The 24,619-nt window shown below is 54.2% G+C and overlaps 3 protein-coding genes and 1 long non-coding RNA gene across 5 annotated transcripts; 2 read left to right on the top strand and 2 right to left on the bottom strand.

The window, feature by feature from the left end:
- The first annotated feature begins 13 nt into the window (after positions 1-13).
- Ifrd2 (interferon related developmental regulator 2) lies at positions 14-5,677 on the top strand. Its single transcript, XM_059267107.1, has 12 exons — positions 14-391; positions 2,370-2,483; positions 2,571-2,655; positions 2,762-2,886; positions 2,969-3,126; positions 3,276-3,326; positions 3,410-3,588; positions 3,674-3,779; positions 4,423-4,560; positions 4,734-4,862; positions 4,943-5,038; positions 5,167-5,677. The coding sequence occupies exons 1-12, from the start codon at positions 334-336 to the stop codon at positions 5,245-5,247; spliced, it is 1,320 nt and encodes a 439-aa protein (XP_059123090.1). The 5' UTR covers positions 14-333; the 3' UTR covers positions 5,248-5,677.
- A 207-nt stretch (positions 5,678-5,884) lies between these two features.
- On the bottom strand, positions 5,885-10,400 carry Lsmem2 (leucine rich single-pass membrane protein 2). Its single transcript, XM_059267108.1, has 4 exons — positions 10,379-10,400; positions 6,715-6,825; positions 6,459-6,644; positions 5,885-6,308 (listed from the first exon to the last, which is right to left on the bottom strand). Exons 1-4 carry the CDS (start codon positions 10,398-10,400, stop codon positions 6,175-6,177), a joined length of 453 nt encoding a protein of 150 aa, XP_059123091.1. The 3' UTR covers positions 5,885-6,174.
- A 1,462-nt stretch (positions 10,401-11,862) lies between these two features.
- Sema3b (semaphorin 3B) lies at positions 11,863-21,956 on the bottom strand. 2 transcript variants are annotated; one of them, XM_059268592.1, is made up of 18 exons: positions 21,282-21,954; positions 19,281-19,467; positions 18,349-18,506; positions 18,129-18,191; positions 17,600-17,719; positions 17,413-17,506; positions 17,107-17,226; positions 16,184-16,329; positions 15,975-16,086; positions 15,800-15,869; positions 15,571-15,715; positions 15,035-15,254; positions 14,005-14,096; positions 13,883-13,924; positions 13,523-13,680; positions 13,368-13,423; positions 13,141-13,280; positions 11,863-12,703 (listed from the first exon to the last, which is right to left on the bottom strand). In XM_059268592.1, exons 2-18 carry the CDS (start codon positions 19,387-19,389, stop codon positions 12,299-12,301), a joined length of 2,250 nt encoding a protein of 749 aa, XP_059124575.1. In that variant the 5' UTR covers positions 19,390-19,467; positions 21,282-21,954; the 3' UTR covers positions 11,863-12,298. The 2 variants fall into 2 exon arrangements, with proteins under 2 accessions (XP_059124575.1, XP_059124573.1); XM_059268590.1 differs by having other exon boundaries at positions 15,800-16,086; positions 21,282-21,956.
- On the top strand, positions 12,440-16,674 carry LOC131915390 (uncharacterized). Its single transcript, XR_009380329.1, has 2 exons — positions 12,440-12,778; positions 14,979-16,674. It is a non-coding gene; the product is annotated as an uncharacterized LOC131915390 (long non-coding RNA).
- Positions 21,957-24,619: the final 2,663 nt, after the last annotated feature.

The following is a 24,619-nucleotide window of genomic DNA, read 5'->3' on the forward strand; positions in this document are numbered from 1 at the left end:
GGCTTGTGTGCCTCCGGAATGGACTACGATTCCCGTCGTGCACTGCGCTCAACTCAGGCCGCCCTAATCTGTGTGCGCAGACGCCTGGGGATAGTAGTTTCGGCCGCGTGGATGTGGATCTGAACCGGGTGGCGGGGAACTCACCTTCCCAGCGACCCGTTTGACAGGGCGGGGCGCCTCACGAAGATGGTGGCGCGCGCGGCGTGTGGCTCCTGTCGTCTTCCCCAGTCTCAACTCAGCGCACCGGCCAGCGTTTCGCTGGTTTGGAGTCCCCGCCCTCCGGGTCCCTGACCCCGCGCCCCCTTACCGTGCCCCCGACTGCTGGTTCCAGGAATGCCTCGTGCTCGTAAGGGCAATGCGCTCCGCAAGGGCGGTCAGCGCCGTGGAGGAGGTGAGTCCGGGGGCTCCGGTAGAATTGTTCAGTAGTGAGCGGGGGGCGTTTCGTGGTTCCCTTTGGATGTCACCAAGGGTCTTGGGTTGGCGAATCTTGCAGGATCAGTGCAGCGCAACCTCCCGGAACTCTGCTAAGTCTCGCACGTGCCCCAGCAGGCACTGGCCACGTGTGCGCCCAACTTGAGCTCATTGCCAGCTATTTTTCGAAATCCCGCGCCCGCAGCGGTGATTTGGCCAGCATTTAAGGACCTAGGTTTTCTCATCACCACCGGGGTGGACAACCACACTAGACAAAAGCGTGAAGCCAGCCCCTTTGCCAAATACTAGTGCATTTGGTAGACTGCACAGGGGAGTTAGTAGAGAGGCCTCGTCTGTTCTGTGAAACCGGGAAGTGTGATTGGAAAGGTACATAATTGAGGCCTTAGCAATTTGGGCTGGAGACTGGGTGGAGAGTCCGTCTTGAGGCTCCTTATCAGCCTCAACCAGAAGCATGTCCTGTTGCGGTAAACACGTTAACTCTGTTGAGATAGAGTGCCTGCCAAGCACAGTTTTGATCTGGCTGCCACCCTAATGTGGCTTGGGTCTGGGGGCTTCTAGTAGAGTTATGACAGTTCCACAAGGACTAACACCAGTTACTGAATGGTATGAGACGGAATCATGGGAGGCCCTGTGAGAGGAGCCTCTGGTGAGGCCAGAAAAGGTAAAGAGCCCCAGGCAGAGAGAGGGCCTGTTGTGCAAAGGCAAGCAAAGGGACCATAGTACAGCGAAGCAAATGAGGAAGTCTGGGCTGTTTTGAAGTAAGAGTAGAGGTGAATAGAAGCCAAGGTGGGGTCTGAACTTTTCCCTCCAGGCAAGTAATGTTAATAGTCCCTAGGATGTGAGGACTGCCACCAGATCAGAACCTGTCCAGGGCTCTGCTACAGCAGCTGCTCATCTGGAGAGAATTCACACACAGGAATGTTTCTGCCCTACTGACACTTTGAGAGTCCCCTCTGTTTGCTTTTTTTGTTGTTTTGTTTTGTTTGTTTTCTCTGCGTAGTAGTTTTGGTGCCTGTCCTGGATCTCACTCTGTAGACCAGACTGGCCTTGAACTCACAGACATCCGCCTGGCTCAGCCTCCTGAGTGCTGGGATTAAAGGCGTGCACCACCACCGCCCAGCTGTTTGCTTCTTTTTCAAATGCTCACATGGTCAAGAGCTTCTTCTGGTCTTCCAAGGCTAGGAGGAGCCCTTGTGTCTGTAAACTTGATGGCCCTGAGTGGACCAAAGGAAGCCCACAAGACTATATTTGGAGCACAGAGCACCCAACACACCCACTGGGACCTGGGCTTCTGCTCCCAGAGTTGATGGGCCGCTTAGTGATTGTGGCGGCCTGTGCAGAGCTGTTACAAGTCACTGTTTCCACCCGCTACACCTGAAAGGGATGCTTTCTCAGCCGTGCTTTAAAGGCTGGGCAACTGGTCAAATTATACCTCTGCTAAGATCGGGGGTGGGGGGGAAAGGGGATCCTAAGGAGAGCATGATAAGGAGGGGGTGCCCAATGAGAACACAAGACCTTGGGTCAGTTTAAACCCCTGGGTTGGTCTAGTACTATAACCTGAGCCCCAACCTTTACATTGCTCACTTTTGAGCATAATCTAGACTAGGCCACAGGCCTAGGTGGGGCTCATCCAGTCCCTTCTGCCACTATGTGGTTCTTGCTCTCCTTAAAGCAGGCTGTGCCCTCCTGGGGTCCCCACTCACCAAGTCTGCCAGGTTGTCGCGGGTAGGCCTAGCACCTGTGTTCTCTAGCAGAAAGACCTCCTTCCCTTTTTCCTGCTTCCTAATTCAAGTCCCATGTGGCAGCCCCTGTGCTGCTTAACCTAGCCTCGGTTTGCACATCTCTGAGATGGGATAGTATTCATGAAGGTAGACGAGGTACGTCGAGTCCTCCCTCACCAGTGGAAGCTGGTCACACAGCAGTTTTATATTTCCCAGGTGCCAGGAGCAGTACCCAGGCCGACTCAGGTTCCAGTGAGGATGAAGCAGCCAGTGAGGCCCGGAGTACCACCAGTGAATGTCCCAGCCTGCTCAGTACCGAGGACTGCCTGGGTGAGAGCAAGTTGGAGTTGGACAGGGACTCAGTGAGGGCGTCACTGGACAAGGGCAGGATTCAGTGATGACCGGCTGGCTTTGCAGGTGGGGAAGCTGTGGATGAGCAGAGCCAGCAGGGAGACCTGGAGGAAAAGCTGAAGGACTCCGTGGACTGCCTCACTGACAAGAGGTACCTCTGGCTGCTGGCCAACTTCCGCACGTAGGGCCCTGCTCAGCCTCTGGCAAATGGAACTAAGGGAGCGATCACCCACATGAACCCTTTCTCTGCCTCCCAGTGCCAAGACCCGACAAGGAGCTCTGGAGAGCCTGCGCCTGGCCCTGGCCTCGCACCTGCTTCCTGACTTCTTGCTGGAACGCAGCCTCACACTGTCGGATGCCCTGGAAAAGTGCCTTAAGAAAGGTCAAGTCCTGGGCCCTTGGGGAACCCTAGCTAGGCAGGTGTTGACGCTTGCTGCATGCGCTAACTGGAAAGCATCCTGTAGGGAAGGGTGAAGAACAGGCCTTGGCTGCCGCAGTGCTAGGCCTGCTCTGTGTGCAGTTGGGCCCTGGACCCAAGGGCGAGGAGCTGTTCCATAGCCTGCAGCCCCTGCTAATCTCGGTGCTCAGTGACAGTACAGCAAGCCCCGCTGCCCGGCTCCATGTGAGTATTTCCACGCCTCGTGGTCCCTCGTCCCAGAGCGGGGTGTCGGGTTCTACCTATCTTCAGACTCCCTCCCCTAAAGAGGGTGAGCTTCATATGATGGTCCTGATGGTGACCCATGGTAGCCTAGCTTTGTGCTCTTCCAACAGTGTGCTTCTGCTCTCGGCTTGGGCTGCTACGTGGCTGCTACCGATGTCCAGGTAAGTGGACTTTGGAGGTGGGTGGCCTAGTAGCTAGACTCAGTAGCTCTGTCTGTGAACCACCTGTCTCCTTGTGCTCCTAGGACCTGGTCTCTTGCTTGGCCTGCTTGGAAAGTATTTTCAGCTGGTCCTGTGGCACCAGTGGCTCCACTGCTGCTCTGGTCCCTGCCAGCCTCCATGGCCTGCTCTGTGCTGCCCTGCAGGCCTGGGCATTGCTGCTCACCATCTGTCCTAGTACCCACATCAACCACATCCTTGACAGGTAGGGGCGGCTGCCTACTGGGAGTGGGGGCAATTGTGGCGAGACCCTCAACCCAGACGCGAAGCTCAGCTTGCCATTTCTTTAGGCAGCTGCCCCGGCTGCCGCAGCTCTTGTCCAGTGAGAGTGTGAACCTGCGGATTGCTGCTGGGGAAGCCATCGCACTGCTCTTTGAGCTGGCCCGGGACCTTGAGGTGCGGGGGAAGTGCCTGCTGGCACCACTGACCGTCCCAGGGTATTTGCAGAGCATCACACACACACACACACACACACACACACACACACACACACACCAGGATATTTGCAGAGCATCACACACACACACACACACACACACACACACCAGGATATTTGCAGAGCATCACACACACACACACACACACACACACACACACACACACACACACACACCAGGATATTTGCAGAGCATCACACACACACACACACACACACACCAGGATATTTGCAGAGCATCACACACACACACACACACACACACACACACAAACACACATCCCAGGATATTTGCAGAGCATCACACACGCACACGCACCACTGACCATCCCAGGGTATTTGCAGAGCATCACACAAACACACACACACACACAAACCAACACAGCAGTCAGGTCATTTTGTAGGGGAGGTGTTCCCAACACTTACATGCTAGGTGCTGTAGTGGGGATTCTGAGCGGAGGTGAACTGCTGGGGGGAGGTCAAGGAGGGGTTGAGAGAAGAGGAGCCAGGCAGAGGAGAACAGTGAGTGAAGAAAACTTGGGCAACACCATGCTCAGTTCCAGAATTCAGGCTTCCACCCAACACCTCACTGTTCCCACCCAGGAGGACTTTGTGTATGAGGACATGGAGGCTCTCTGTGGTTCCCTGCGGACTCTAGCCACTGACAGCAATAAGTACCGTGCCAAGATTGACCGTCGACGCCAGCGCTCCATTTTCCGAGCTGTGCTGCACTTTGTTGAGGTGTGTGTGAGAACATGAATATTCCTTAAAAATGTGTCCCCAAGGGTTGGGCTTGGTGGTCCACGCCTGTAATACACACACACACACACACACACACACACACACACACACACACACACGAATGTGTCCCAGGTGTGTTAGCCAATCCCAATCATGGGCCCTCTACCCTATAGGGTGGTGAATGTGAGGAGGAAACGATCCGCTTTGGACTGGAAGTGCTCTGCATAGACAGCTGGGCTCGCCACCGCATCTACACGGCCTTCAAGGATGTGTTGGGCTCTGGCATGCACTATCACCTCCAGGTGAGGGCACGTGACATATGGGGAGGTCTACCCCGCGTGACTCCTCCAATGCCTTTAGCTAATCAGTTGCCTTGTCTTAGAACAACGGGCTTCTCCGGGACATCTTTGGCCTGGGTCCTGTGCTGGTGCTGGATGCCGCCACCCTGAAGGCCTGCAAGATTTCTCGTTTTGAAAAGGTTTGCATCTTGGGCACCTTTATCCTGCCTGCTGCTCTCTGGAGGCCTCGAGCTGTGAGTGGGCTACAGGAGGAGCCCCAACTTGCCCTTCTCAGTTCACCAGGCTCCCTTCTTTGCCTCTTCCTCAGCACCTGTACAATGCTGCAGCCTTCAAAGCCCGGACCAAGGCCCGGAGTCGTGCGAGGGACAAGCGGGCAGATGTCTTGTGAAGCAGACTGGCCAATGAGAAGGCTACCCGTACCCTTACCATATTTTTAACAGAAGACAGTGCAAGAATTGGTCCCCGCCAGTGATTGTCACTTTATTTTTTTTTTTTTTAAACGATGAAACCAAAAATAGACAAATGTGGGAAGGCCTGGGATCAGGACACTTCAGACTCTGGCCCTTTGTATCTGCACTCAGCCCTGTGGCTCTGGCCTCATCCTGCCCTGTCTCAGGTAAAATCAAATGTACGCCAGTCCCAGAGCTGAGGGGCAGGTGAGGAAGGACTGTCCCTTTCCTTTTTTAGACCTTGCCCCTGGGGCCACTTCCTTTGGGGGTCTGGCACCTGTCCACCATGGCATAAGGGCAAAGCTGCCTAGATTGGATGTGTGTGCTGGTTTTTAAAAACAAGAAAATTAAACAGTACTTACTCCCCGAGGCCTTTACCTGGAGTCATTGCTTGCCTTCGCCCTCATCTCCCACCCTAGGCTTGGCCCCAGCTAGCTCTCTAGTCCACCCTTGTCCTCCAAGGCAGTTCCCCACCCCCAGCTGGGCATAGCTTGTCTGAGAGCTGAGACTGGACCCCCCACCAGGAGGCCTGGCAGAGTGGGTGGCTGAGCAGGGACAGCTATTTCTAGACTTCTGAATCTCCTATCTGGGGGTGGCCAGAGGGTGCTGACAGGCCATAGGAGGAGCCAGGAGGAGGCTGGTGCCCCATCCTCTGACCTTTGGCTATCCAAAGCAGGGCCTTTGGCACCAGAAGGCCTGGTCAAGTCTAGCCTGAAGAGTTCAAGAGAGACGGGCAGCTGTTGAGTTACATCAGGCTCTTGTACAAAAATCTCACCAAGGAAGTAGTGTAGACGTAGCCATCGGTGGGAGAACAGACCTGCCAAAGGTCCCTTCACCCCCCGCACGGCTCACATACAAATGGCATTTCAGCTGGGATCCCGAGCTTCGCTGGAGTTGAGCCTCCTGAGCTGGCTGAGGCTAGCCAGGCGCAATTTGAGCAGAGTCTCCTCTTGTGTGCGGAGGGTGTGTGCCAGGACCCTCAGGGATTCACTCTGCAGCACTGGGGATGGAAAGACATTTGTGGGACCTTGTCAGACTACACGCCACTCCAGATCTCCCGCCCAGCGTCAGGGCTTGCCCACTGACCCAGACCCCACCCTTTACTGCACATTTGCAGGGGCCCTGGGGTCCCAGCCCTGCTTGTCCCTACCACTTAGGTAGACAGCCAGGATGGCTAGTGCCAGGCAGGTGAATACCAGCAGTGCCAATAGCAGTGGGAAGCTCCCACGGCCACACGTGGGGCTGCAACCAGCTTGGGTGCACAGTGATGGTGGTAAAACACCCAGAAGCTCTTCCCACGTCTGTGCCTCTTCAGCCAGATAGGGTTGTAGTGAACCTGCAGGGAGGGTGGTTCGTCAGGAAGGTGGTACCCACATCATCCATCCCGCTTCCCTCCGCACCCTTACCTCCACTGTGTAGGTCACTGATGGACTCGACTCGATGCAAACGCACCTCCTGCACGTGGTTAGGAGCCAGTGTTCCCCTGCTCCTCTGGTTCTGCGTTGGCAACACAGTGTCTATGGGGTAGTGGGACTGATTTGAGCAAGCACGTCACTCCTTATTACCTTGTAGGTAAGCTCAGGCTGCAGGGACTTGGGATATGTGGGAACTACACCAGGGGCATTTGGTTCCAAATTTACTACAATTTCAGGAACGAATCTTAGTTTTGATCCAGGGTTCCAAAGGCCTAGTCTGCATAGGGGCTCTTGACATGCTCCCATGTTCGCATTCAGGCATTCCGCTGCCTGCTTATTGCTAGCAAATAGTTCATCAACTATGTCTCACAGAAACAGTGAGATTGCCATCAGGCCTGATCTGATAACAGGGTGCCCACTCCTAGGCCAATGTGACTGCACTCCAGCAATCCCTCCTGGCCGTGGCTCTGCCTTCCTAACAGACTGGAGCCCTACTGTTTTCACTCAACAGCACTGCGGGAGTCTGCTTTTTATCTTAACAGTTTCATGTAACTGAGGACTCCTTCCGGCCTCCCTCTGAGGCTATCTGGGCATTTAGGTTGTTTCCAATTCCCTTTGGAAATTAACCCCCAGGACATCAATCATTAAATAGGAAGGTTTTCCCCACTTTCCTGAAAGTTATTGAGGACAATTCTCAGAAGTGAAATCGCTGAGTCTGAGAACAGAGACTTCTCTTTAAAGAACTATCCTCTAAAAGGCCTGTCCAGAGCCCAGCAGGACAGCACCACCACCGTTAGGCATCCCACCGGAAACAAAAGAATGTGTATGAGTGTGCACATGGAAGCCAGAGGTCTCACCGACCTGGCACAGGAACTCAACAGCTAGGCTAGGCTCACTAACCACAGAGCCCCAGGAACTGCTGTCTCCACCTCACCAGACCCGGGATGAGAAGTGTGTCCCCACACGTAACCTGCAGTCCACCTCCCAGACACAGGGCCTAACAGCATCTGACTTTGGCTTGTGAGCATGTCAAGGGGCAGCTTCAAGCACATCACGGGGCCCCAGAGAAATGAAGTCAGGTCTTCATGCTTGCAAGGCAAGCTTTTTACTGAGCTAAACCAGATCCTGTCTGCACAGACCTTTACATATATTTGCTAATTTGAGAGATGAGAAACAGCTTGATTGTTGCCTAGGGAGCCTGACTAATGTGTGTAATTACCCGTTCACAGGTTCTGCCCATTAGTCACTGACTCTATGGTTCCCTTATGGTTATATTTATTTCAGATTTTGTTTTTGAGATAGTGTCTCGCTGTTGTGCTGATATATTGTGTACCCTAATAAAATTTGCCTGAAGATCAGAGAGACAAAGGAACAAGCCACTGCCGCATCTTACCTCTGGGACTCCTCAGCCTGAAAAGGCTCTCTAGCCTAAAAGCCTTTGGCCAAAAGGGCTTCCTCAGTCGGAAAGCCTTAGTTCCTGCTCCTCACGCCTTATATACCTTTCTCTGCCCCGCCATATGACTTCATTCTTAGTGCTGGGATTAAAGGCATGTATGCTTCCCAAATTCTACTGGTAACAAAGGCATAAGATCTCAAGTGCAAGGATTAAAGGCATGTGATGCCCAAGTACTGGAATTAAAGGTGTGTGCCACCACTGCCTGGCTCTGTGTTTAATCTAGTGGCTGCTTCTGTTCTCTGATCTTCTGGTAAATTTTATTAGGGTACACAATATATTACCACATTTCCCCTTTTCTCTCTAAATAAAAGGTTATAACTAATAAGAACTATATACAGTAAGCACATACAATATACACGTCAAGAATTATATTAGCACACTGTGTGTGGCCTTTGCTGGCCTGAAACTCATTGAGTAGCCTAAGCTAGGATGGGCTTACTCTCAATTCTCTTGCCTCAGCCTACCCATTACTGGTATTACATGTGTGTATCACTATACCCAGCTTTGTTATGTGTTAGTGGTATGTGTGTGTAGCGTGTATGCCCACATGTATTTAGATACCTGTGCTTATGTGTAGAGCACAGAGGAGGACTTTGGTGTCCGGTCTGTTACTCTGCCTTACTCCTTTGAGTCAGGGTCTTTCATGAGGCTGGAAATCTGGTTGTGGTTTTGTTTTGTTTTGTTGTTTTTGTTTTTTTTTTTTTTTTGATAAGGTTGACTGGCAACCAGCAAGCCCCAATGATCCTCCTGCCTCCCAGTATACACAGCTCTGGGGTTATAAGGCATACGAGATCACGCCTAGCTTGTTCTGCGGGTGGGTACTGGGATCTGAACTCTCATTTTTGGTTTTGGCTTTGGTTTCTTCAAGAGTTTCTCTGTCTTACTTTGTAGAGTAGGCTGGCCTCGAACTCAGAGATCCTCCTGCCTCTGCCTTCAGAGTGTTGGGACTAAAGGTGTGTGCCACCACCATAAACTCTAGCCTTCACAATTATGCAGCAAATGCTTTTAATCACTGAGCTATCTTCCCTCCCGACCCCCCATTACCCCCCCCCCTTTTTTTTTAGATAGGCTCAGAAAGTTCCCAGACTGGTCTTGAGTTCCTGGTTAACTGTAGTAATCTTTCTGCCTCAGCCTTCCAATTACTTTCGAAATATGATTTCTAACTATAACTATCCTTTCTGCTGGTGTTATTTGACTAGATATTTATTATTTATTTTTGAAACAAGGTCTCACTGTGTAGCCCTGGCTAGCCGAGACTAGGCTGGCCTTGAACTTTCAGAGATCCACCTGCCTCTGCCTCCCAAGTATGCACCACCAACACCTTCTATTTGCTATTATTTTACTTCTGGCTCCACAAGAGCTTCAGATGCCTCCAGAGGCTAGGTAACAGTGTGGCAGGGCACGGGGTAAGGCTGGCTTTGGGCCCGCTGGTGTGCGTGAAGCTGCCTTTGGACATGCTCACAAGCAATTCAAACAAAAGCAAATGCTGTCAGTCCTTAAGCCTGGATGGTGACTGCAGGTCACATGAAAGCCCTCTTTGCACTTCACTATGCTTCTCCCGTACTTTATATTTGGACATATTTTATTTGCTACAGAAAAAAAACACATGGTAGATGTTACAATTAAGTCATAACCGCACCCCCAAAGGTAAATGCTCTCCCTTAGTAGAGGGCAGGCCCTTTCTCTGCAGTTTAAAGTATGGAGGTTCACTGAGATGGCTTAGCAGGTAAAGGCACTTGACTAGTAGTGTCAGTCTTGACCAGGCTCAGAGACTCTACTTTGGGATGTTTAGGGCCCAAGTTAGGGCAGGCCAGGGGCCTGTCCACTTCCCAGTCCCTGGGCCAGATGTTGAAGTGCTCCCTGGAACCACTTTGCACACCAGTCCCAGCTGCTTTGATGAAGGAAGAGCTGAACTGCTTGGCAGCTCCCCAGAAGCCCACACCCACTTGGGTCCAGCCTACAATTGACCCACTCTTAAGTGGAGAGCTATGAATCCCTCCCCATGGCCCACAGCAGGGAAACTGAGGCAGGGCCTGAGAAAGGGAGGAGTTCTAAGTATGGCGAGTCCATCCTTTCTCCGTGCACAGGGATAGGTCCCTAGAACAGGTATGAAAAGACTGCTCAAGGCAATGAGTCTCTCCATGAGCCACAGGGCCATAGGACTAGAGCCTGCCCTCCCCCATGGCTACCCTCTCCTACCTTCCTGGGTCTCCTCAGGCATGGCAGTTGATAGGTAGTCAGGGGCCCGATCAAAGCGCCCAGTAGCAGAACTGGACGAAGGCAGCAGTAGCTCCTTTGGGATCCTGGGAAAGGCCTGGCTGCCTCCCAACCTGGTCTTAAAATAGACCTGAGCTCACTTCCCTGGGCTATATTTAGAGGGGGTATCTCTGAGCCATGAAAAGGGGCAGAGTGACCCAGATGGGCTGGCCTAGACTACCTACTTGGTGATAGGGCTCAGCCAAGAGCAAGCCTCTGCTAGCACATGGACCCAGGGAACTTCTCTGAAAACCATACCAACTCTATACACACATAGGCTTTGGGGCCTTCATCCAGAAGGTTGGCAAGCAGCATGTGCCATGTAGCTATTGACAGAAAAGAAACCCTGCACATCTCTGCTCAGCCAGCCATCTCCTTCCAGCAAATGTGAGATAAGCACCTGCTAGTACCAGATACTGGGGGGTCAGGGGAACAGCTGGAGCACAACACCATAGGGATCTTGCAGCCCCACAAGTGGACACCCATCCTGGCCAGTGGACAGACTGGGATTAGAAGCTAGTATTTCTAGTATTAAACTGTAGCCTTAGGTAAAGAGAACCTTGGGAGTGGTCTCTGTTTTCCCATCTGTAAAACAGAAGCAAGGGTTCCTAGCCAATTGTACTGAGAATAAAAAGTGCGGAGACATGACCTTAGCACAAAGTAGTCTTGGCCCCCCTCCCACTCCTCTCCACAAGGGCTTAAAGACCACGTGGGGGCGTGTGAGGGTGCACAGGGACATTGCTCACTCTTGAAGGGAACTGGTCCAGTCTCCAGGCCTTAGTGTGTGAACTCTGTTCTGCTTCTTCTCGATGGTGAAGAGCAAGACTGGGGCGGGGGGGAAGTCTGCCTTCCAAAACATCCTGAGTCCATCATGTCACACCATCATATTAGCCCTCTGTCGTTGCTCAGACTTGGCGGGCTTGTTCCCCACTCCGAGGCTTTGCACTGGTTCTTCCGTCCTGGACGCTCTGCCACCAGACACCCTCTGACTGGCTCCTCCTTATCTTTCAGCTCAAGTGTCAACCCTTCGGTGAGTTCTGCACACATTCTTGCCCACATCAGTACTGTTTGTTTTACTTAGCCTGGCATTAATAGTTGCAGAATGCACTGCACACGCCAGTGCCCCCACAGGCTCCCTTTTTATCTTTTAATCTTCACTACATTCACCACAGCAATCTTTTTTTTTTTTTTTTTTTTTTTCCCAAGACAGGGTTTCTCTGTGTAGCCTTGTCTATCCTGGAATTTGCTCTATAGACCAGGCTGGCCTCGAACTCTTAGAGATACACCTGCCTCTGCCTCCCGAGTGCTGGGATTAAAGGCGTGTGCCACCACTGCCCGGCAGAATTGTAATCTTGGATGAGAAAAATTCAGGACTTAAGACTGCTAGGACAATGCCCCAGACTCCCAGCAAGGTCAAGAACTACCTGTTATCTGCTGGGGCCATTCCGACGTCAGCTGATAATGTGTTTATTGCATTACTTTAGTACAGTTGGCCTGCCTCACCCGGAACCCAACAACCTAATCTGTTTCACAGCTTTCTGCTCCCTGCCCAAGAAAGAATGCTTCCCCCAGGGCAGGCACCCAAGACAGTTCTCTGGCCCTGCTCTACTCTGGAGCCCCGTCTCTGTCCCCTCCCTCCAGGCTAGATCCTGAATGGAGCCTGGGCCGCTCTTCTGAGGCTACATTCGCGGGTTATCTTGTTAATAAATAAGCTGGCTCGTTACCCTTTGGCCTGGGCCTATATATGAGTTAGGTGTCCTACTGGCCCCAAGGACCTCAGTGTGCCTCAGTCTTCCTGGCGTCTGCCTGCCCCCTCTTCTGAATGTCATGTCCAGCCTGGTCCCCAGTGTGGGGACAGCCCAGTCACCAGTGTGCTGCGCTCCGTGGCCCACGCTCAGCACGCAGCTCAGAGGCATGCATTCGCCTGTTGCGACCCTTACGACGTGATTCTGCGGCCACAGAGTGGGGCCCGGGCTGCGGGCGGCACATGCGCAGGGAGTTTGCCCCTCCACCGCCGCCTGGCTCCACCAGCTGCAGAAAGTCTCGGTACCAGAGTTTAGGGCCCGGTGGTGCAGGGGCTGCTGCTTCCTCAGCCCGTGCCAGTCGTTCGGCCTGGACCGCACTCAGCACGTGCAGCACCAGGCGCCGCAGTGGCTGCGAAAATCCTTGTTCAACCGCCACGCACAGATACACGCCAGAGTCCTGGCGCCGCAGACCACGCAGCAACAGCCCCCGCGCTGTACGCTCAACCCGCTCCTCTGCCAGCACCTGCGTGTGAGCACAGGAACAGGAGCAAAGGGTCACTGGGAGCCAGAGCTGGACAAGGAAAATAGGTGGTGGCGGGTACTCACTTAAAGGCTAGGTGCACAGGTATGGGTAGCCTTCGGATGAAGATCCGATCTGGGTGAGGGGTCACTTGAATGGGAGACGAGGTAGACTAGAAACCTCAATGCGTGGGTGGGTTGAGGATCCTCTCCCTCCAGATGGTAGAGGATGGGTCAGGAGTCTAGTTGGACACAGTGGGGACATCACTGGGCTGTGGAGTTCAGCCCAGGACTGAACCGGACGGGACCTATGGTAAGGAGTCTGGCTGTGCAGGGCCTCATTGAACTGGACTTGTATGAGGGTACAGGCCACAGGCCTCCTTAGGCAGGGCATGGCTTCTCCTAGATGGGCCTGGTTAGGAAGGGTGGAGGGAGACACACCTGGGTGTGAGCCACCTCCCCTGCACGATGGAAGGTCCACTCCACATGCGCTTGTAGCGAGCGTGGCTCACACTCCAGAAAGGCGCTGCCACTCTCCACACCTAAGACCTTCCGCTCCAGCAGCGCAGGGTGAGAGGAGTCTTAAGACAAGGAGGTAAAATTCAGACAAGGTAGGGCTGGGTGTGGCAATTTCAAGGCCTGAGGGCATCTGCTGATGGAGTACTCACCCCCAGAGCACAGGGTGCTGGGGTCACCGTTCCTTATGTCTTGCCTCCGGAACCGCCTGAGGGAGACATTAAAAACTGTGAGTCCTTCTCGGAAGGTGGAGGAGCAACAAGAGACTCCCTCCCAGTGGCCAGATCCAGACCCCAAGCCAGCCCACCTCTTGGCAGTAGGCTGGAAGCGTGTGCAGGCTGATCCATCCCAAGCACAGTAAGGATCGCGGGCCAGGCAGCATTCTGCGCAGGCGCGGCCTAGGGCCGTGCAGCGATGCAAGGCAATCTGGGCCACGCCACTCGGTGATGCTACGTAGAGCTGATGCTAGAGGGCACAGGAGTCTCCAGTCTGAGGGCAGCCCTTACCTGGCTCCCTTCGGTCAGATAGCCTTTTCCCCACTTGACAGATAGGAACACTGAGGTCTTGTTGTCTAGCAAAGCAGAAGCTTACACCTGAACTCTGGGCTGTGAAAACCAAGGAGAAGAAAGACAGTGAGGGTCCTGGTATCACAAGTTCAGTTACTCACCCTTTTAGAGGAGATCTGCATGCTGGTGATGGTGGCAGAGTCCTGAAAGAGAGGCGGGAAATAGGATCAGCACTTAGTGGATCGGGGTGACGTGTCCCAGGGTGACTGGGATGAAGCCTCACCTCGAACACCTGCAGCTCTTCCAGGAGAAGTCCCTCAGAGTGAGGTCGGCTGCCCTTGGGGACTGAGATCACTTTCAGCACTGTGCCCACATCTGTAGAAATAAGAAGAGGGCGTGACTTGCTTCTCCCTGACAAGTCAAGTGCCCGCCCACCTATGTGTTGTAGAATATTAATTTAACTGGGCAAAGATGGGTTACATTTGTTTATGCTGGGGAATATTATTTTAACTGTGTTAAGGTATGTTACACTTGTTTCTGCTGCCTTTGTTAATGATCTAAAGATGTGTTACATTTGTTTAATTATGTAAAGATGTGTTGCTGTTTCACCTTGCCTGCCTAAGGCACCTGATTGGTCTAATAAAGAGCTAAATGGCCAATAGCTAGGCAAGAGAGGGATAGGCGGGGCTGGTGGGCAGAGACAATAAATGGGAGAATGAGAGAAAAAAGGCAAGAGTGAGGGAGACACCAGCCAGCAGACACAGAGTAGGATATACAGAAAGAAAGGTAAAAAGCCCTGAGGTAAAATGTAGATGAAGAGAAACAGGTTAATTTAAGTTAACAGAGCTAGCCAGACACCAGTGGTGGCGCACGCCTTTAATCTCATCACTCAGGAGGCAGAGGCAGGAGGATCTGTGTGAGTTTGAGGCTAGCCTGATCTACAGAGGACAGGCACCAAAACTACACAGAGAAACCCTATCTCAAAAACAAACAAACAAACAAGAAAAAGAGCTAGGCCGAGCACTCAAAACTAGTAAGTCTCCATGTCATGATTTGGGAGCTGGTTGTTGGCCTAAAAGCAAAAGCACACACATCTACATGCACGTGAACAAGCGCAGTCTCCACCTTCATCATGGTAAGGTCATGAAAAGGTGAAAATTGTAGGTTAGACCAACTAGGGCAGCCTCCATAGAGTGAGACCATAGCCCAGACAAAGATGTAGATATTAGACTAACCAGGCCCAACTTCTGCCTGCAGGCCAAGGAACCTGGAGGGGCTCTATGTCCCACGGGCTATCGTGACGAGACCCTGACCTGTACCAATGAAGAGAACATCGTAGTGTCCGTCAGCAGCTGCTACACGGTCTGCAGCGATTTGGGTGAAGGTGTACCCAGCTCCCACTTGGAGGAAGAGAGGGCGCCCCCCCATGGGCAGGACTGAGTTGTACATGAGGGGGTGGTTCCGAGCAAACTGGATAACATCATCTGGGAAGTCCTTGGTGGAACTGAAGGTGCCAAAGGTCTTGCTGGGGCACTGGAGAAGGCAAAGCAGGTCAAGCAGAGATAGACACAGGGGTTTTGTGGCCAGCCCCTCCATTCAAAGCCTCCGGGAACATGAAAGGTGGACAGGGACAGGTGCCCTGAGTATTTGAGCCTTTCCCTGGGGAGCCTTAGGCTGAGGGGGCACGCGGTCGGTCTCACTCTGCAGTTCTGTCTTACAATGGTGAGATTTCCCCACCCATACCAAAAGGAAGGAATCAGACCCCCCAACAATACCCCCAGGCCAAAGTCAAGTTCTCTACCCTTGAGACTTTGAAGCTGATTGTTGCAAGCAGTCCCTAGCAACGCACCATGCCGGGCCGTGGGTAGGGGACGCGACCCTGGTAGGACACCCACTGATGCGTAGGCCCCTCCTTGTGAGCGAAGGGTCCCAAGAAGACTCGGCGCACATCATTCATGCTGTACACGCACACGGCAGAGCCCTGGAAGATGCCACTGCGGGCAATGAAGAGCGCAAAGTGAGGAGCCCCACCAAGCCAAACTGACGGCCCAAGGGAACCTCTACTTCCTGCCCCTCACCTGGAGGTGGAGAAGACCGCATAGAGAAGCGGCGTTTGGCGGTCCCGGGAAGACAGAAGAAACACGTCCTCTGCAGGGAAAGGAAAGGTTGGCGGGGCAGTACACACACACCCCAGGCTCCTGGATTCTGCACCCCCTTGACTCCTCCCCTGGTGCCATCCCTCGAGACACTCACGAAGTTGGTCAAAATGGGTGTCACCCTCGACTCCAGGTACTGAGCATACAAGGCGCGCCTTCAGAAATGTGGTCCATTTGTTGACCAAGCTGCGCTGGCCACCTAGGTCATTCTGCTCACAGGATCAGAAGGGATGAGGACAAGACCTTAGCGGGCAAAGGGGCAGGGGCAAAGGTAGCCAGGGAGCGAATGGCCCAGTGTCTCCTTACCCTGCAGATCTGGCCAACCCGGGACACAGTCATGCGCCCCGTTGCTGGTGCTGCCTCCACTGCCGACTCACGGAAGAAGAAATAGATTTTATCATCGTCGGGGTTCTCGCTCTCTGGGATCCAAAAGACCTTGACAAACTTGGGTTCTAGACAAAACAGGAGGCATGGTATCAGCGGGTCCTAGTTCTGGCCCCAACATTTAACCCATCTGCAGACTCCTGCAACTCCAAGACCTACCCTTACGGTCAGCAGCTGCAAGGCAAGAAGCAGCCACGAGGGGGCAGTAGAGACCACAGCTACAAGCACAAGCAGGCTGCCACTCTCCCCTTTACAGGGCTTCTGACCATGCCACACTGTCTTACATTTGCCAGGAAGAGGGAAATGAGTATCTGCTTTCACCTTCATTCATAAATCTTCCTCCCTAGCAAACCAACACTCCCTGTTCCTCCTTCAGTTCCTGCCGTCCCATAGTAAAGGACTCCAGCCCTTGAGAGTCTAGGTTTCCGATCAATACTAGTTCCATGAGTCTGTTTCTTTGCTGACTCTGGCCTCAGGGCCTTTGCACTAGTCATTCCCCTTACCTGGAACGCTCTTCCAATTCTGTTGGCTGATTTTCTTGTGTTCTGGAAGCTGTTAGTAACTCATACCTCCTCCAGCAAGTAGCTCCCCTTCCTCAACCCAAACTCCTTTTCCCTTCTCGACTCTTCCATTGGCGTCACGGCCACTGGAATTTGTCTCATCGTGTATTTATTCTAAGATCCATGGACTCGAAGATGCTTGCCTGTCTCTGGGACCCTGGCACAGGGCCTGATTATGGTAGATACTTGGGGAGTCTCCACTCTACCCATCGCTCTCCTCATTGTGTGGTGCCTTCCTTGTTGGAGGATGGCAGTTCCCGCCCAGGGTCCCCACCAGCTTCTCACCATTGAGCCAGCGGGAATCATGGGGTTCTGTTCGGAGACTAGGATTCTGGCCCAGGCTGCGAAAGATGGTAAAGTCTCGGCCCATGAGGTCTGCTGCCACCCCTGAGTACAGTTCTTCCCCTGCAGACAGGGCAAGGGGGTGCTCAGCCAGCCTTGAACTCTCAGAGTAAAAGTGCCTAGAGAGCTCTGGGGGTGCTCAGGGAGTCAAGACTATAGCGCATCTGAGGGGGTGCCCTCGGGACATGTGAAGTTCTAGAATTTCCAGTGGGTTCTAGGGTTGTGTTGGGTGCTGGCCTTTGGACTCACCCACCAGCACGGAGGCAGCCCGATGCCTCGGGTCGTAAGGACTCTTTCCCTTGCCGTCTTCAAGCTTCTTCAGGTCCAGTCTGAGCATGGGTTCCTGGGAGGTGGGGGAGCTGTTAATGCCAGGTCCTTCTCCGTGCTCCCTGCTTCCCCGTGCTCCCTGCCTCCCTCTGTCCAGTCCTGGTCTTACCTCCAGGCGGTGGCCCACCTCCACAAATGCACAGGTTGGGTGGAAGGCCCCTGTGCCACAGGCCAGCAAGTGTGTGTGGTTATAGACGTGTACCAGCTTCACGAAGTTCATGCACTCCGTCTAGTAGGCAGGTGGGGGTGGGATGGGGGTGGGGCAGGCAGTCAGGCTTTCCCCAGGGAGGCAGCCCTAAGGAGCTGCAGTTCACTAGGGGTACCCCACCCCTTCCTCTCTTCTGCATTAGCCCAGGGAAGCACTAACATGGGCCATAGAGACTTGAGTGTCCTTCGTGACAAGTCCTGCCTATCTTCACAGGATGGCTACATGAGGAAGTGGAGCTATGCACGGCAACCCCCCCCCCCATGACTCAGAGGCCCCCAAGAAGAACCACCCTGACTCACCACCTCCAGACCTCATCCGCCTTGACCTCCCTGCCCTTACCCCAGCCAGAACAGGCTAGCCTCTCTCTCAGCCCTGGGATGAAGGGCCCCCCGCTCCTCCGCATGCGCCTCTTGGAGTAGCTCATACTCACACCAATGTCCTTCCCTGCCCAGTTACACTCTTCTCGCCATTCCACGGGGGCCGGCCAGGCCAGCTAGGGAGGGAACACAGGTTAGGGACGAGTTTCCCATTCAGTTGCCCATCCCTTTGGGTTTCTCTGGAGTTTAGGGTCTAGACAGTCTGGAGTAGGGTTCTAAGGCGTTTTCCTGGGGCAGGCACTTAAGTTGGGGAAGGTTAGGGGTCCCTGGCACCTTCTTGGCTCGCTTGCTGATGTTATCCAGGCTGAGGGAAGCCACATGGTTCTCGGCACCCACAAACAGGCGTCCACGCTCCTCATCCACCAGCAAGGCTTCATAACAGCAGGTCCGCTCCAGCCTGAAAGTTCGGACACCATGCCGGGCCTGTAACTCTGCAGGGAGAGACACCACTGAGTATTTACCTATCATGACAGGACTGTCCTCAAGGTCCTGCCTGGTTGTCTGTCTACAGACCAAAGTTATTTGTGTGACCCAAGCCACACACATGTACACTTACATGCATGTGAGCTTATACATACGGAGACTGGCCCACCCAGGTGCGTGTACAGAGAGTCACGGGGTGGGTGGTACAGCCCCCAGAAAGGAGAAAACAGATTGAGGAAAACATGTACAGACAAGCAGACTGCCATGCTGGGAGGTCAGGCTCATGGAGTCCAGGTTCTAGGAAAAGGTAGGAGCAAGTAGGAACGAACAAGACAGAATCCCATCCCTAAAAAGTCAGGCTGAGTGTCCCTTCCAGTCACCCTACTGCCGGCTTGCATTCAGCAGTTGGCCACCAAGTGCCACTGCCCAGGGACCACCCCTCTGTGCAAGGGGTACACTAAGAAAGGGACTCTGATGGCCCCAGAACCTTGACTTCCCTACCAAAGAGGCATGGCTGGCCTTGGGATGGGGGATGAGACAGAGACAAGGACTGTTGCCATGGAGACGGTAGGGGTCCTCCTTGGGAAAGCATGAGGAGAATGTAGGCAGAGAGGTTGGGGGCTGAGGTTAGGACAGGGTTAACTGGAGATGGCCTAAGAATGCCCCCAACCCAACCAGTGTCTGGTGATGGGCATGCACGTACTGGTACCAGCAAGTCTTTCCATACTGGGCCCTTTTCCTGTTCACCGCAAGCCGGCCCTCCATCTGCTAGGTGCACCTACCTTGAAAGGAGAGCCGAAGGCGTGGAAGGTTAGGGGCAGCATCCCCCAGCCCCGCTGCCCAGAGAAGGACCAGGCCTGGGATCATGGCGGCGGCCTCAGCCCGCCCCATGCCGGCAGCTCAGGGCGCTCAGGGTTCAGCAGGCGTGTGTGGAGGCGCCTTCAGCTGCCCTGGACTCTGCCCCAGGATCTGGAAGAGAAGAGCCCGCAGTGAGGCAGAGAGGGTAAGGGCGGGAGGGCATGGGGGAGTCCCAGGGGATCAGATTACAGCCCCTAGGGGAAGAGGCTGGGGGGTCGCATACCGTTTCCTCTCCACCAAGGGTGCCCCGCCTGGCCACAATCAGAGACACACCCACACCGGGCACACCCTCAGGGTCACCCTGCATTGGCAGGCACCCGCCCCACCACGTCACCCTCCTCGGTAACCTCCCCTCCTCTACACATACTCACAAACATTAATTCACAAACACTCTGCACCCACTTCATGCCAGCCTGGGGCAGGGACGAGGACACTGACGACATGGACAAGGTCCCCAGGCAGTAAAGGGCAAAGGGCCAGCAAGGAGTCAGATCCTGTGGTCGTTTCAGAGGGCACTGAGTGCAATGAGGAAAACAGCTGATGTCGGGAGGATGACAGGGACAAGGCCTCTGGAGGTGGCTGTGTACCCACAGACAGGGAGGGAAATGCAGAGGCACTTTTGGGACTGAGCCAAGGTTGTGGGTGCCTTCGGATATGAATATGTTTCTGAGGGTCCCTTTGTGAACATGCATATATGAACAGTGTGTACATGTGTATATGTATGAATGTCTATGAGCAAACACATGTCCCATCTATGTAGATATAAGCAGGGTGTGCAAATGTGCATACACACATGTTGGCACTGTGTGTGTAAATCTATTCAGTGTGTACCAACTTAAAATACGCCTGTTTGGTACATGAGTCACATCTGTGCATGGGCTGATGTGTGTGCATGCAGAGTGGACATGCAAGGGGATACAAGAGCAGCATCAGTCACTCCCTTTGACTCTAACATACATACAGAACACGTTCTTCCTGGGACCCCCAGGCAGACCCAGGCCTAACTCAGCAGGCCCAGCTCTGGGACCCATTGCTTCCCCTCTGCAGCCTGAGGGGGAAGGAGCTGGGCATGCAGAGACTAAGATCAGGCTTGAGACCCAAGAGAGGAATGTGGACAGGGTGAGGTGACCTCTCTGGCTCACCTGAAGCTCCAGGTAGAACAATGATTTGCCCTCAAAGTCACTTCCAATTCTGGGTCTTAAGTTTCCCCGTCTTTGAGCCCCTCCACTGAACCAGACTCCTTGCCTGTCACACTCAGGTGAGCCAGGTTCTGGGTGCCATGGCCATCCTCTGTTACAGGAGCAGGCAGGACAGGCTGGGCACAGGGGTCAAGGTCACAGACCCCTCCTCCCTCCATTCTCTACCCCCACCCCAGCTTCTAGACCTTTCCCCAGCTCTCTCCTTCCATTTGCTAACACTTGCCTCTGCCTCTTCTCGGGTTCTAGAAGTCTTTGAGGCTGACATGGGCTGCCTTCCCACACTCCTCCAAGAACTCTGCAAAGGGGTCTCCCACCTTAACCCCTCTTTCCTGGAGAAGGGGAGCAGGCTAGGGCCCACAGAGCACCCTCTGACGGCTCCTTTAAGTAGAAGCCCCCGCCCCCACCAGGCAGCCACCGCCCAGAATACCATAAAGTTTGCAGGGCTACAGGGTGGATCGGGTGACCGGCACAGGCAGCTGGGACTGGCTGGAGACGGTGGCCGGCCCCGCATGAGTGGAACGGGAGCAAGGGTTGGGCAGGTAGAGATGGCCCTTTCCTGCTGGATCTCAAGGTGAAGGGTGCCCCAGATGGCCCAGATGGTTGTCCCAGAAACCTGGCAATCAGTTAAGGCAAAGCAGGTAGAAACAGCAGAGACCCTCCCTGACAGCTCTGGCAGGCAGAAGGAATAGGAACAACGGTAGCTAGGCTAGGCCACCCCGTCCTCACCTGTTCCTCCACAGCTGAAGGATGACTGGATAGCAGCCTCAGTTCCCAGGAGCTGGCTGGGATAGGTGGGTCAGAGGTCAGGGAAGGCACTCTCCTCCCTCTTCTGGGCCCCAGGCCCCGAGGCTTCCTTACCAACTGGACGTCTTAAAACTTCAGCTGTCTGGCCCACAGTGGCTGCGATGACAGCCAGGCAGGAAAAAAAGGGGGGTGTGGGGGGGCAGATGCAGAAAATCTCACTTCTGCCGAGAGTGTGGGCCCAGCCTGACGGCCCAGCTAGGCTGGAGCTAGGGCCGACTGCAGGGAGGTGGATAACTATGGACTCCAGCTTCTCCTCCAAGCTGGGAAGACTGCCGTGCCCATCGAGGCCAGGGCCAGGTACCTGAGGGAGGTTTTGTACGGTTATTTTTGTTTGTTTGATGGCAGGGTCTCATGTAGCCTGGGCTGGCTTCCAGCTCACTGTGTAGTCAAGGATGGCCCTCAGCTCCTGCCTTTCCTGCCTCTGCTCCTCAAGTACTGGGCCAGGTATAAGGCAGATGACTTCAGACAAGACGGGCTTTGGTGCCCATGTTGGGAGGTACCTGGGTCCTGTCCTGGAAAGCACCTCTGTTTACATTCTTAGGAGTACTTTAAAGGTCTGGGTATCGCCTCAGTCTCCCCAAGGCTGGTAGCAAGACCTCAGCAGTCAGAAGGTCTCCAGCTTCAGTTGTATGCCACAGGATCTGGGGCACTTCCACTGTGCAGTTTTGCTACAAACTGCCCGGGTGCCATCCAGTCAGAGATAAGGGGAGACTTATCTTTCCGGAGTCTTACTCCGAGGCCTTGCCTCAGGACCCAGTGTCCCTGGCCTGCCTGTCTAGCGGCAGTAGGAGAAACGAGGTGTTCAGAAGGGAGCCTAGAGGAACTTGGGGCTTCTAGGATGAGGCCTTGGCCTGCTCCTGGGCTGCCTGCCTCTCCCCAAGGACCTGGGCAGCCTCCTCTGGCCTCATGCAAGCAAACAACATTCTTGGCTGTTTACAATTTTCCACCCAGCAGCCAAGATCAGCAAGTGCCTTTGAGGCCTCTACCCACCCCTGCTACGTCCCCAGTCTGCCCAGACTGACTCCAGCTCTCCACGCCCAGGGGCCCAATCTCTCAGATTTCCTGCGCCAGCCCAGTTATTCATCCTGGGAGACACAGCCCCAGAACCCATCACCTTTCTGCCAACCCGAGACTCAGTCCCCAGCTCAAGGGGAAGAGCCGTCTCTGGCCTACTCAAGCCAGGTGACCCGCTCCGGCAGAGACGTCGCCTCCCTTGAAGAGGAAGGGATGGGCAGCAGGTTCCACACAAAATCTCTTTTCTGCTCCCTAGTTCCGGGTGTCAACATGCCAGGCTGGGGGGTGGAGGTGTCCCTTAGAGGCAGCACTTCAGGTATCAGTATCTAGGTGTCACTCAGACTCCACAAGACTCTGCAATAAAGCAGTCTTGGTCTGGGTCTGAAACCCAGAGAGGCAGCTGGGGTCTTGCGTGCACCCCTGCCTCGGGACATCCACGAGTACAGGTCTGCCTGGGTTCTTCCTGTGAACTGCCCATCAGTGGCACAGCGTGCCAAGGCGTTGGCTTTTCCTTTTGGAAATAACTGGATTGTTGCACCGAGTCACAGCGCTTGCCTCCCACCCCCTCACCACTGACCCCTTCGCACCCTGCTTGGACCATCTGATGGAGGTGGAGCACATGCCAGTGCCCTGGGCTGGGTGGGGTCTCAGGCTCCCCAGTCACACCTGCTTTTGCCATCAAGGCTGGTGGCTCCACGTTACAACCTTCCCCCATTGGCCACGTGGGCACTAGGTCATGCGACCATGAGGACTGAAGCTTGGTGCCAGAAGGTGGTAAGGCACAGTCATGAAGAGCCTCCTGAAGCCTAGCTTCCCTGACAGTATAACACCTGCCCTCAGCAGATCTCCTGGGAAAAAGTCGGGGGGACATTTCCCACCCACAAACCCCAAGTCTAGTCTCTATGGTTCAGGAGACCCCCGGCCCACCTTTTGGAAAGACCACTTCCTCCCCTCCTTCCTTTCCCTTCAGTGGGTCATGTCAGAGCTGAGGTGGAGGGGGACAGAGGGGCCACCAGGAGCATTGGGCCTTTAGCTGTGGCCCTCCCCCTCCTGGCTCCTCCCCGCCTTCCCTCCCTCCCTTCCTCCCTCCCTCGTGCACATTCCTCCCAGGCTGAGGTCAGCCCCTCTGGGATGGGGAGTCCCCCCTCCCTCAACCAGCCACATCACAGTTCCACACTCACTCCTGTTTTCTTCATTGCCCAGCAGAGTGGGGTGGGGAAGCAAGGGGAGAGGGGGTGGGGCCTCGTTCTCGACAGCCTTTGAGGGAGGGGCTATACCACAAACGTAGACTGCAGGACACTCTGTACTTATCATCAGATATTTGCATAAACGACATTTACATAAATACTTCATTCCCTAAGCTGGCTATAGAGAGCCTCCCTGGAAGCCCTGATTTGGGGAGTGTGCTCTGAATGCTCTGGTAGGAGTTAAAGTTGGGGGGGGGGGGATCTCCAGAGCCTGTTTAGGGACCAACTTTTTGTTTCTTTTCTTTTTTCCCCCAAGACAGGGTTTCTCTGTGTAACCCTGGCTGTCCTGGAACTCCCTCTGTAGACCAGGCTGACCTCGAACTCACAGAGATCTGCCTGTCTCTGCCTCCCAAGTGCTGGGATTAAAGGCGTGTGCCACCACTGTGAACTCTTTAGTAGTGCAGGAAGAGACAGGACTGAGTTCAGACTCTGCAGCTCATCAGTACTCTGCAGCGTGTCCTGAGCTGGAGACTGAACCTCAAAGTTCACACTCCTCCTCCTCACTGCCGTCACTGTAGCCACTGGGCGAAGCAGGTTGGGAGCATGCTGGAGGAACAGCTGGTATGAGCTATTATTGCCAGAGCAGCAGGTCTGGGCATCTTCTGGGGACCTTGAGGGAGACCCTTCCCTATCATGGCTACCATCCCAGTCTCAGGCTCAACTCCTCTTCCACACATCTCTCCTGCTTCCCACCCTGTGAAGCCACTTTCTCCATCCTCAAATTACTATGCCTAGGGCTTCATCAGAGCCTCCCTCCCTCCCTCTCCTGGGAATTCATCAGAATTCTCAAAAGTCCCCAATCCACCCCTAGCAGTACCCAAGACCACCCCTCCTAGGAATCCTCTCATAGGTCTTGCTGAAGATAGGACAAGACCCTCCCTGCCTCCTGCCCCTGGCTAGGTCCCCAGGGTCAGCCTTCCTAGTACCTTGCTTCTACATCCCGACTTGGTTTGCAGGAGCTTGTAGGGACTGCGACTCCTGGCCTGGGTCCACAGCACA

The sequence above is a fragment of the Peromyscus eremicus genome, chromosome 7 (assembly GCF_949786415.1).
Source record: "Peromyscus eremicus chromosome 7, PerEre_H2_v1, whole genome shotgun sequence".
NCBI lineage: Eukaryota > Metazoa > Chordata > Mammalia > Rodentia > Cricetidae > Peromyscus > Peromyscus eremicus.

Bases quoted from the DNA above. Each gene is read 5' to 3' on its own strand.
- Ifrd2 (XM_059267107.1), top strand. From the start codon at position 334: ATGCCTCGTGCTCGTAAGGGCAATGCGCTCCGCAAGGGCGGTCAGCGC. The intron at 392-2,369 runs GTGAGTCCGGGG...TATATTTCCCAG, and splicing joins CGGTCAGCGCCGTGGAGGAG to GTGCCAGGAGCAGTACCCAG. The intron at 2,887-2,968 runs GTCAAGTCCTGG...AGCATCCTGTAG, and splicing joins GGAAAAGTGCCTTAAGAAAG to GGAAGGGTGAAGAACAGGCC.
- Sema3b (XM_059268590.1), bottom strand. From the start codon at position 19,389: ATGGGGCGGGCTGAGGCCGCCGCCATGATCCCAGGCCTGGTCCTTCTC. The intron at 16,330-17,106 runs GTGAGAAGCTGG...TGTTTTGTCTAG, and splicing joins TGATTCCCGCTGGCTCAATG to AACCCAAGTTTGTCAAGGTC. The intron at 12,704-13,140 runs GTGTGTCTCCCT...GCTCACACGCAG, and splicing joins GGGAGGTGGCTCACACCCAG to GTGCTGGCAGAGGAGCGGGT.
- Lsmem2 (XM_059267108.1), bottom strand. From the start codon at position 10,400: ATGCCTGAGGAGACCCAGGAAG. The intron at 6,645-6,714 runs GTAAGGGTGCGG...CCCTCCCTGCAG, and splicing joins CAGTGACCTACACAGTGGAG to GTTCACTACAACCCTATCTG. The intron at 6,309-6,458 runs GTAGGGACAAGC...TTCCATCCCCAG, and splicing joins CCTGGCTGTCTACCTAAGTG to TGCTGCAGAGTGAATCCCTG.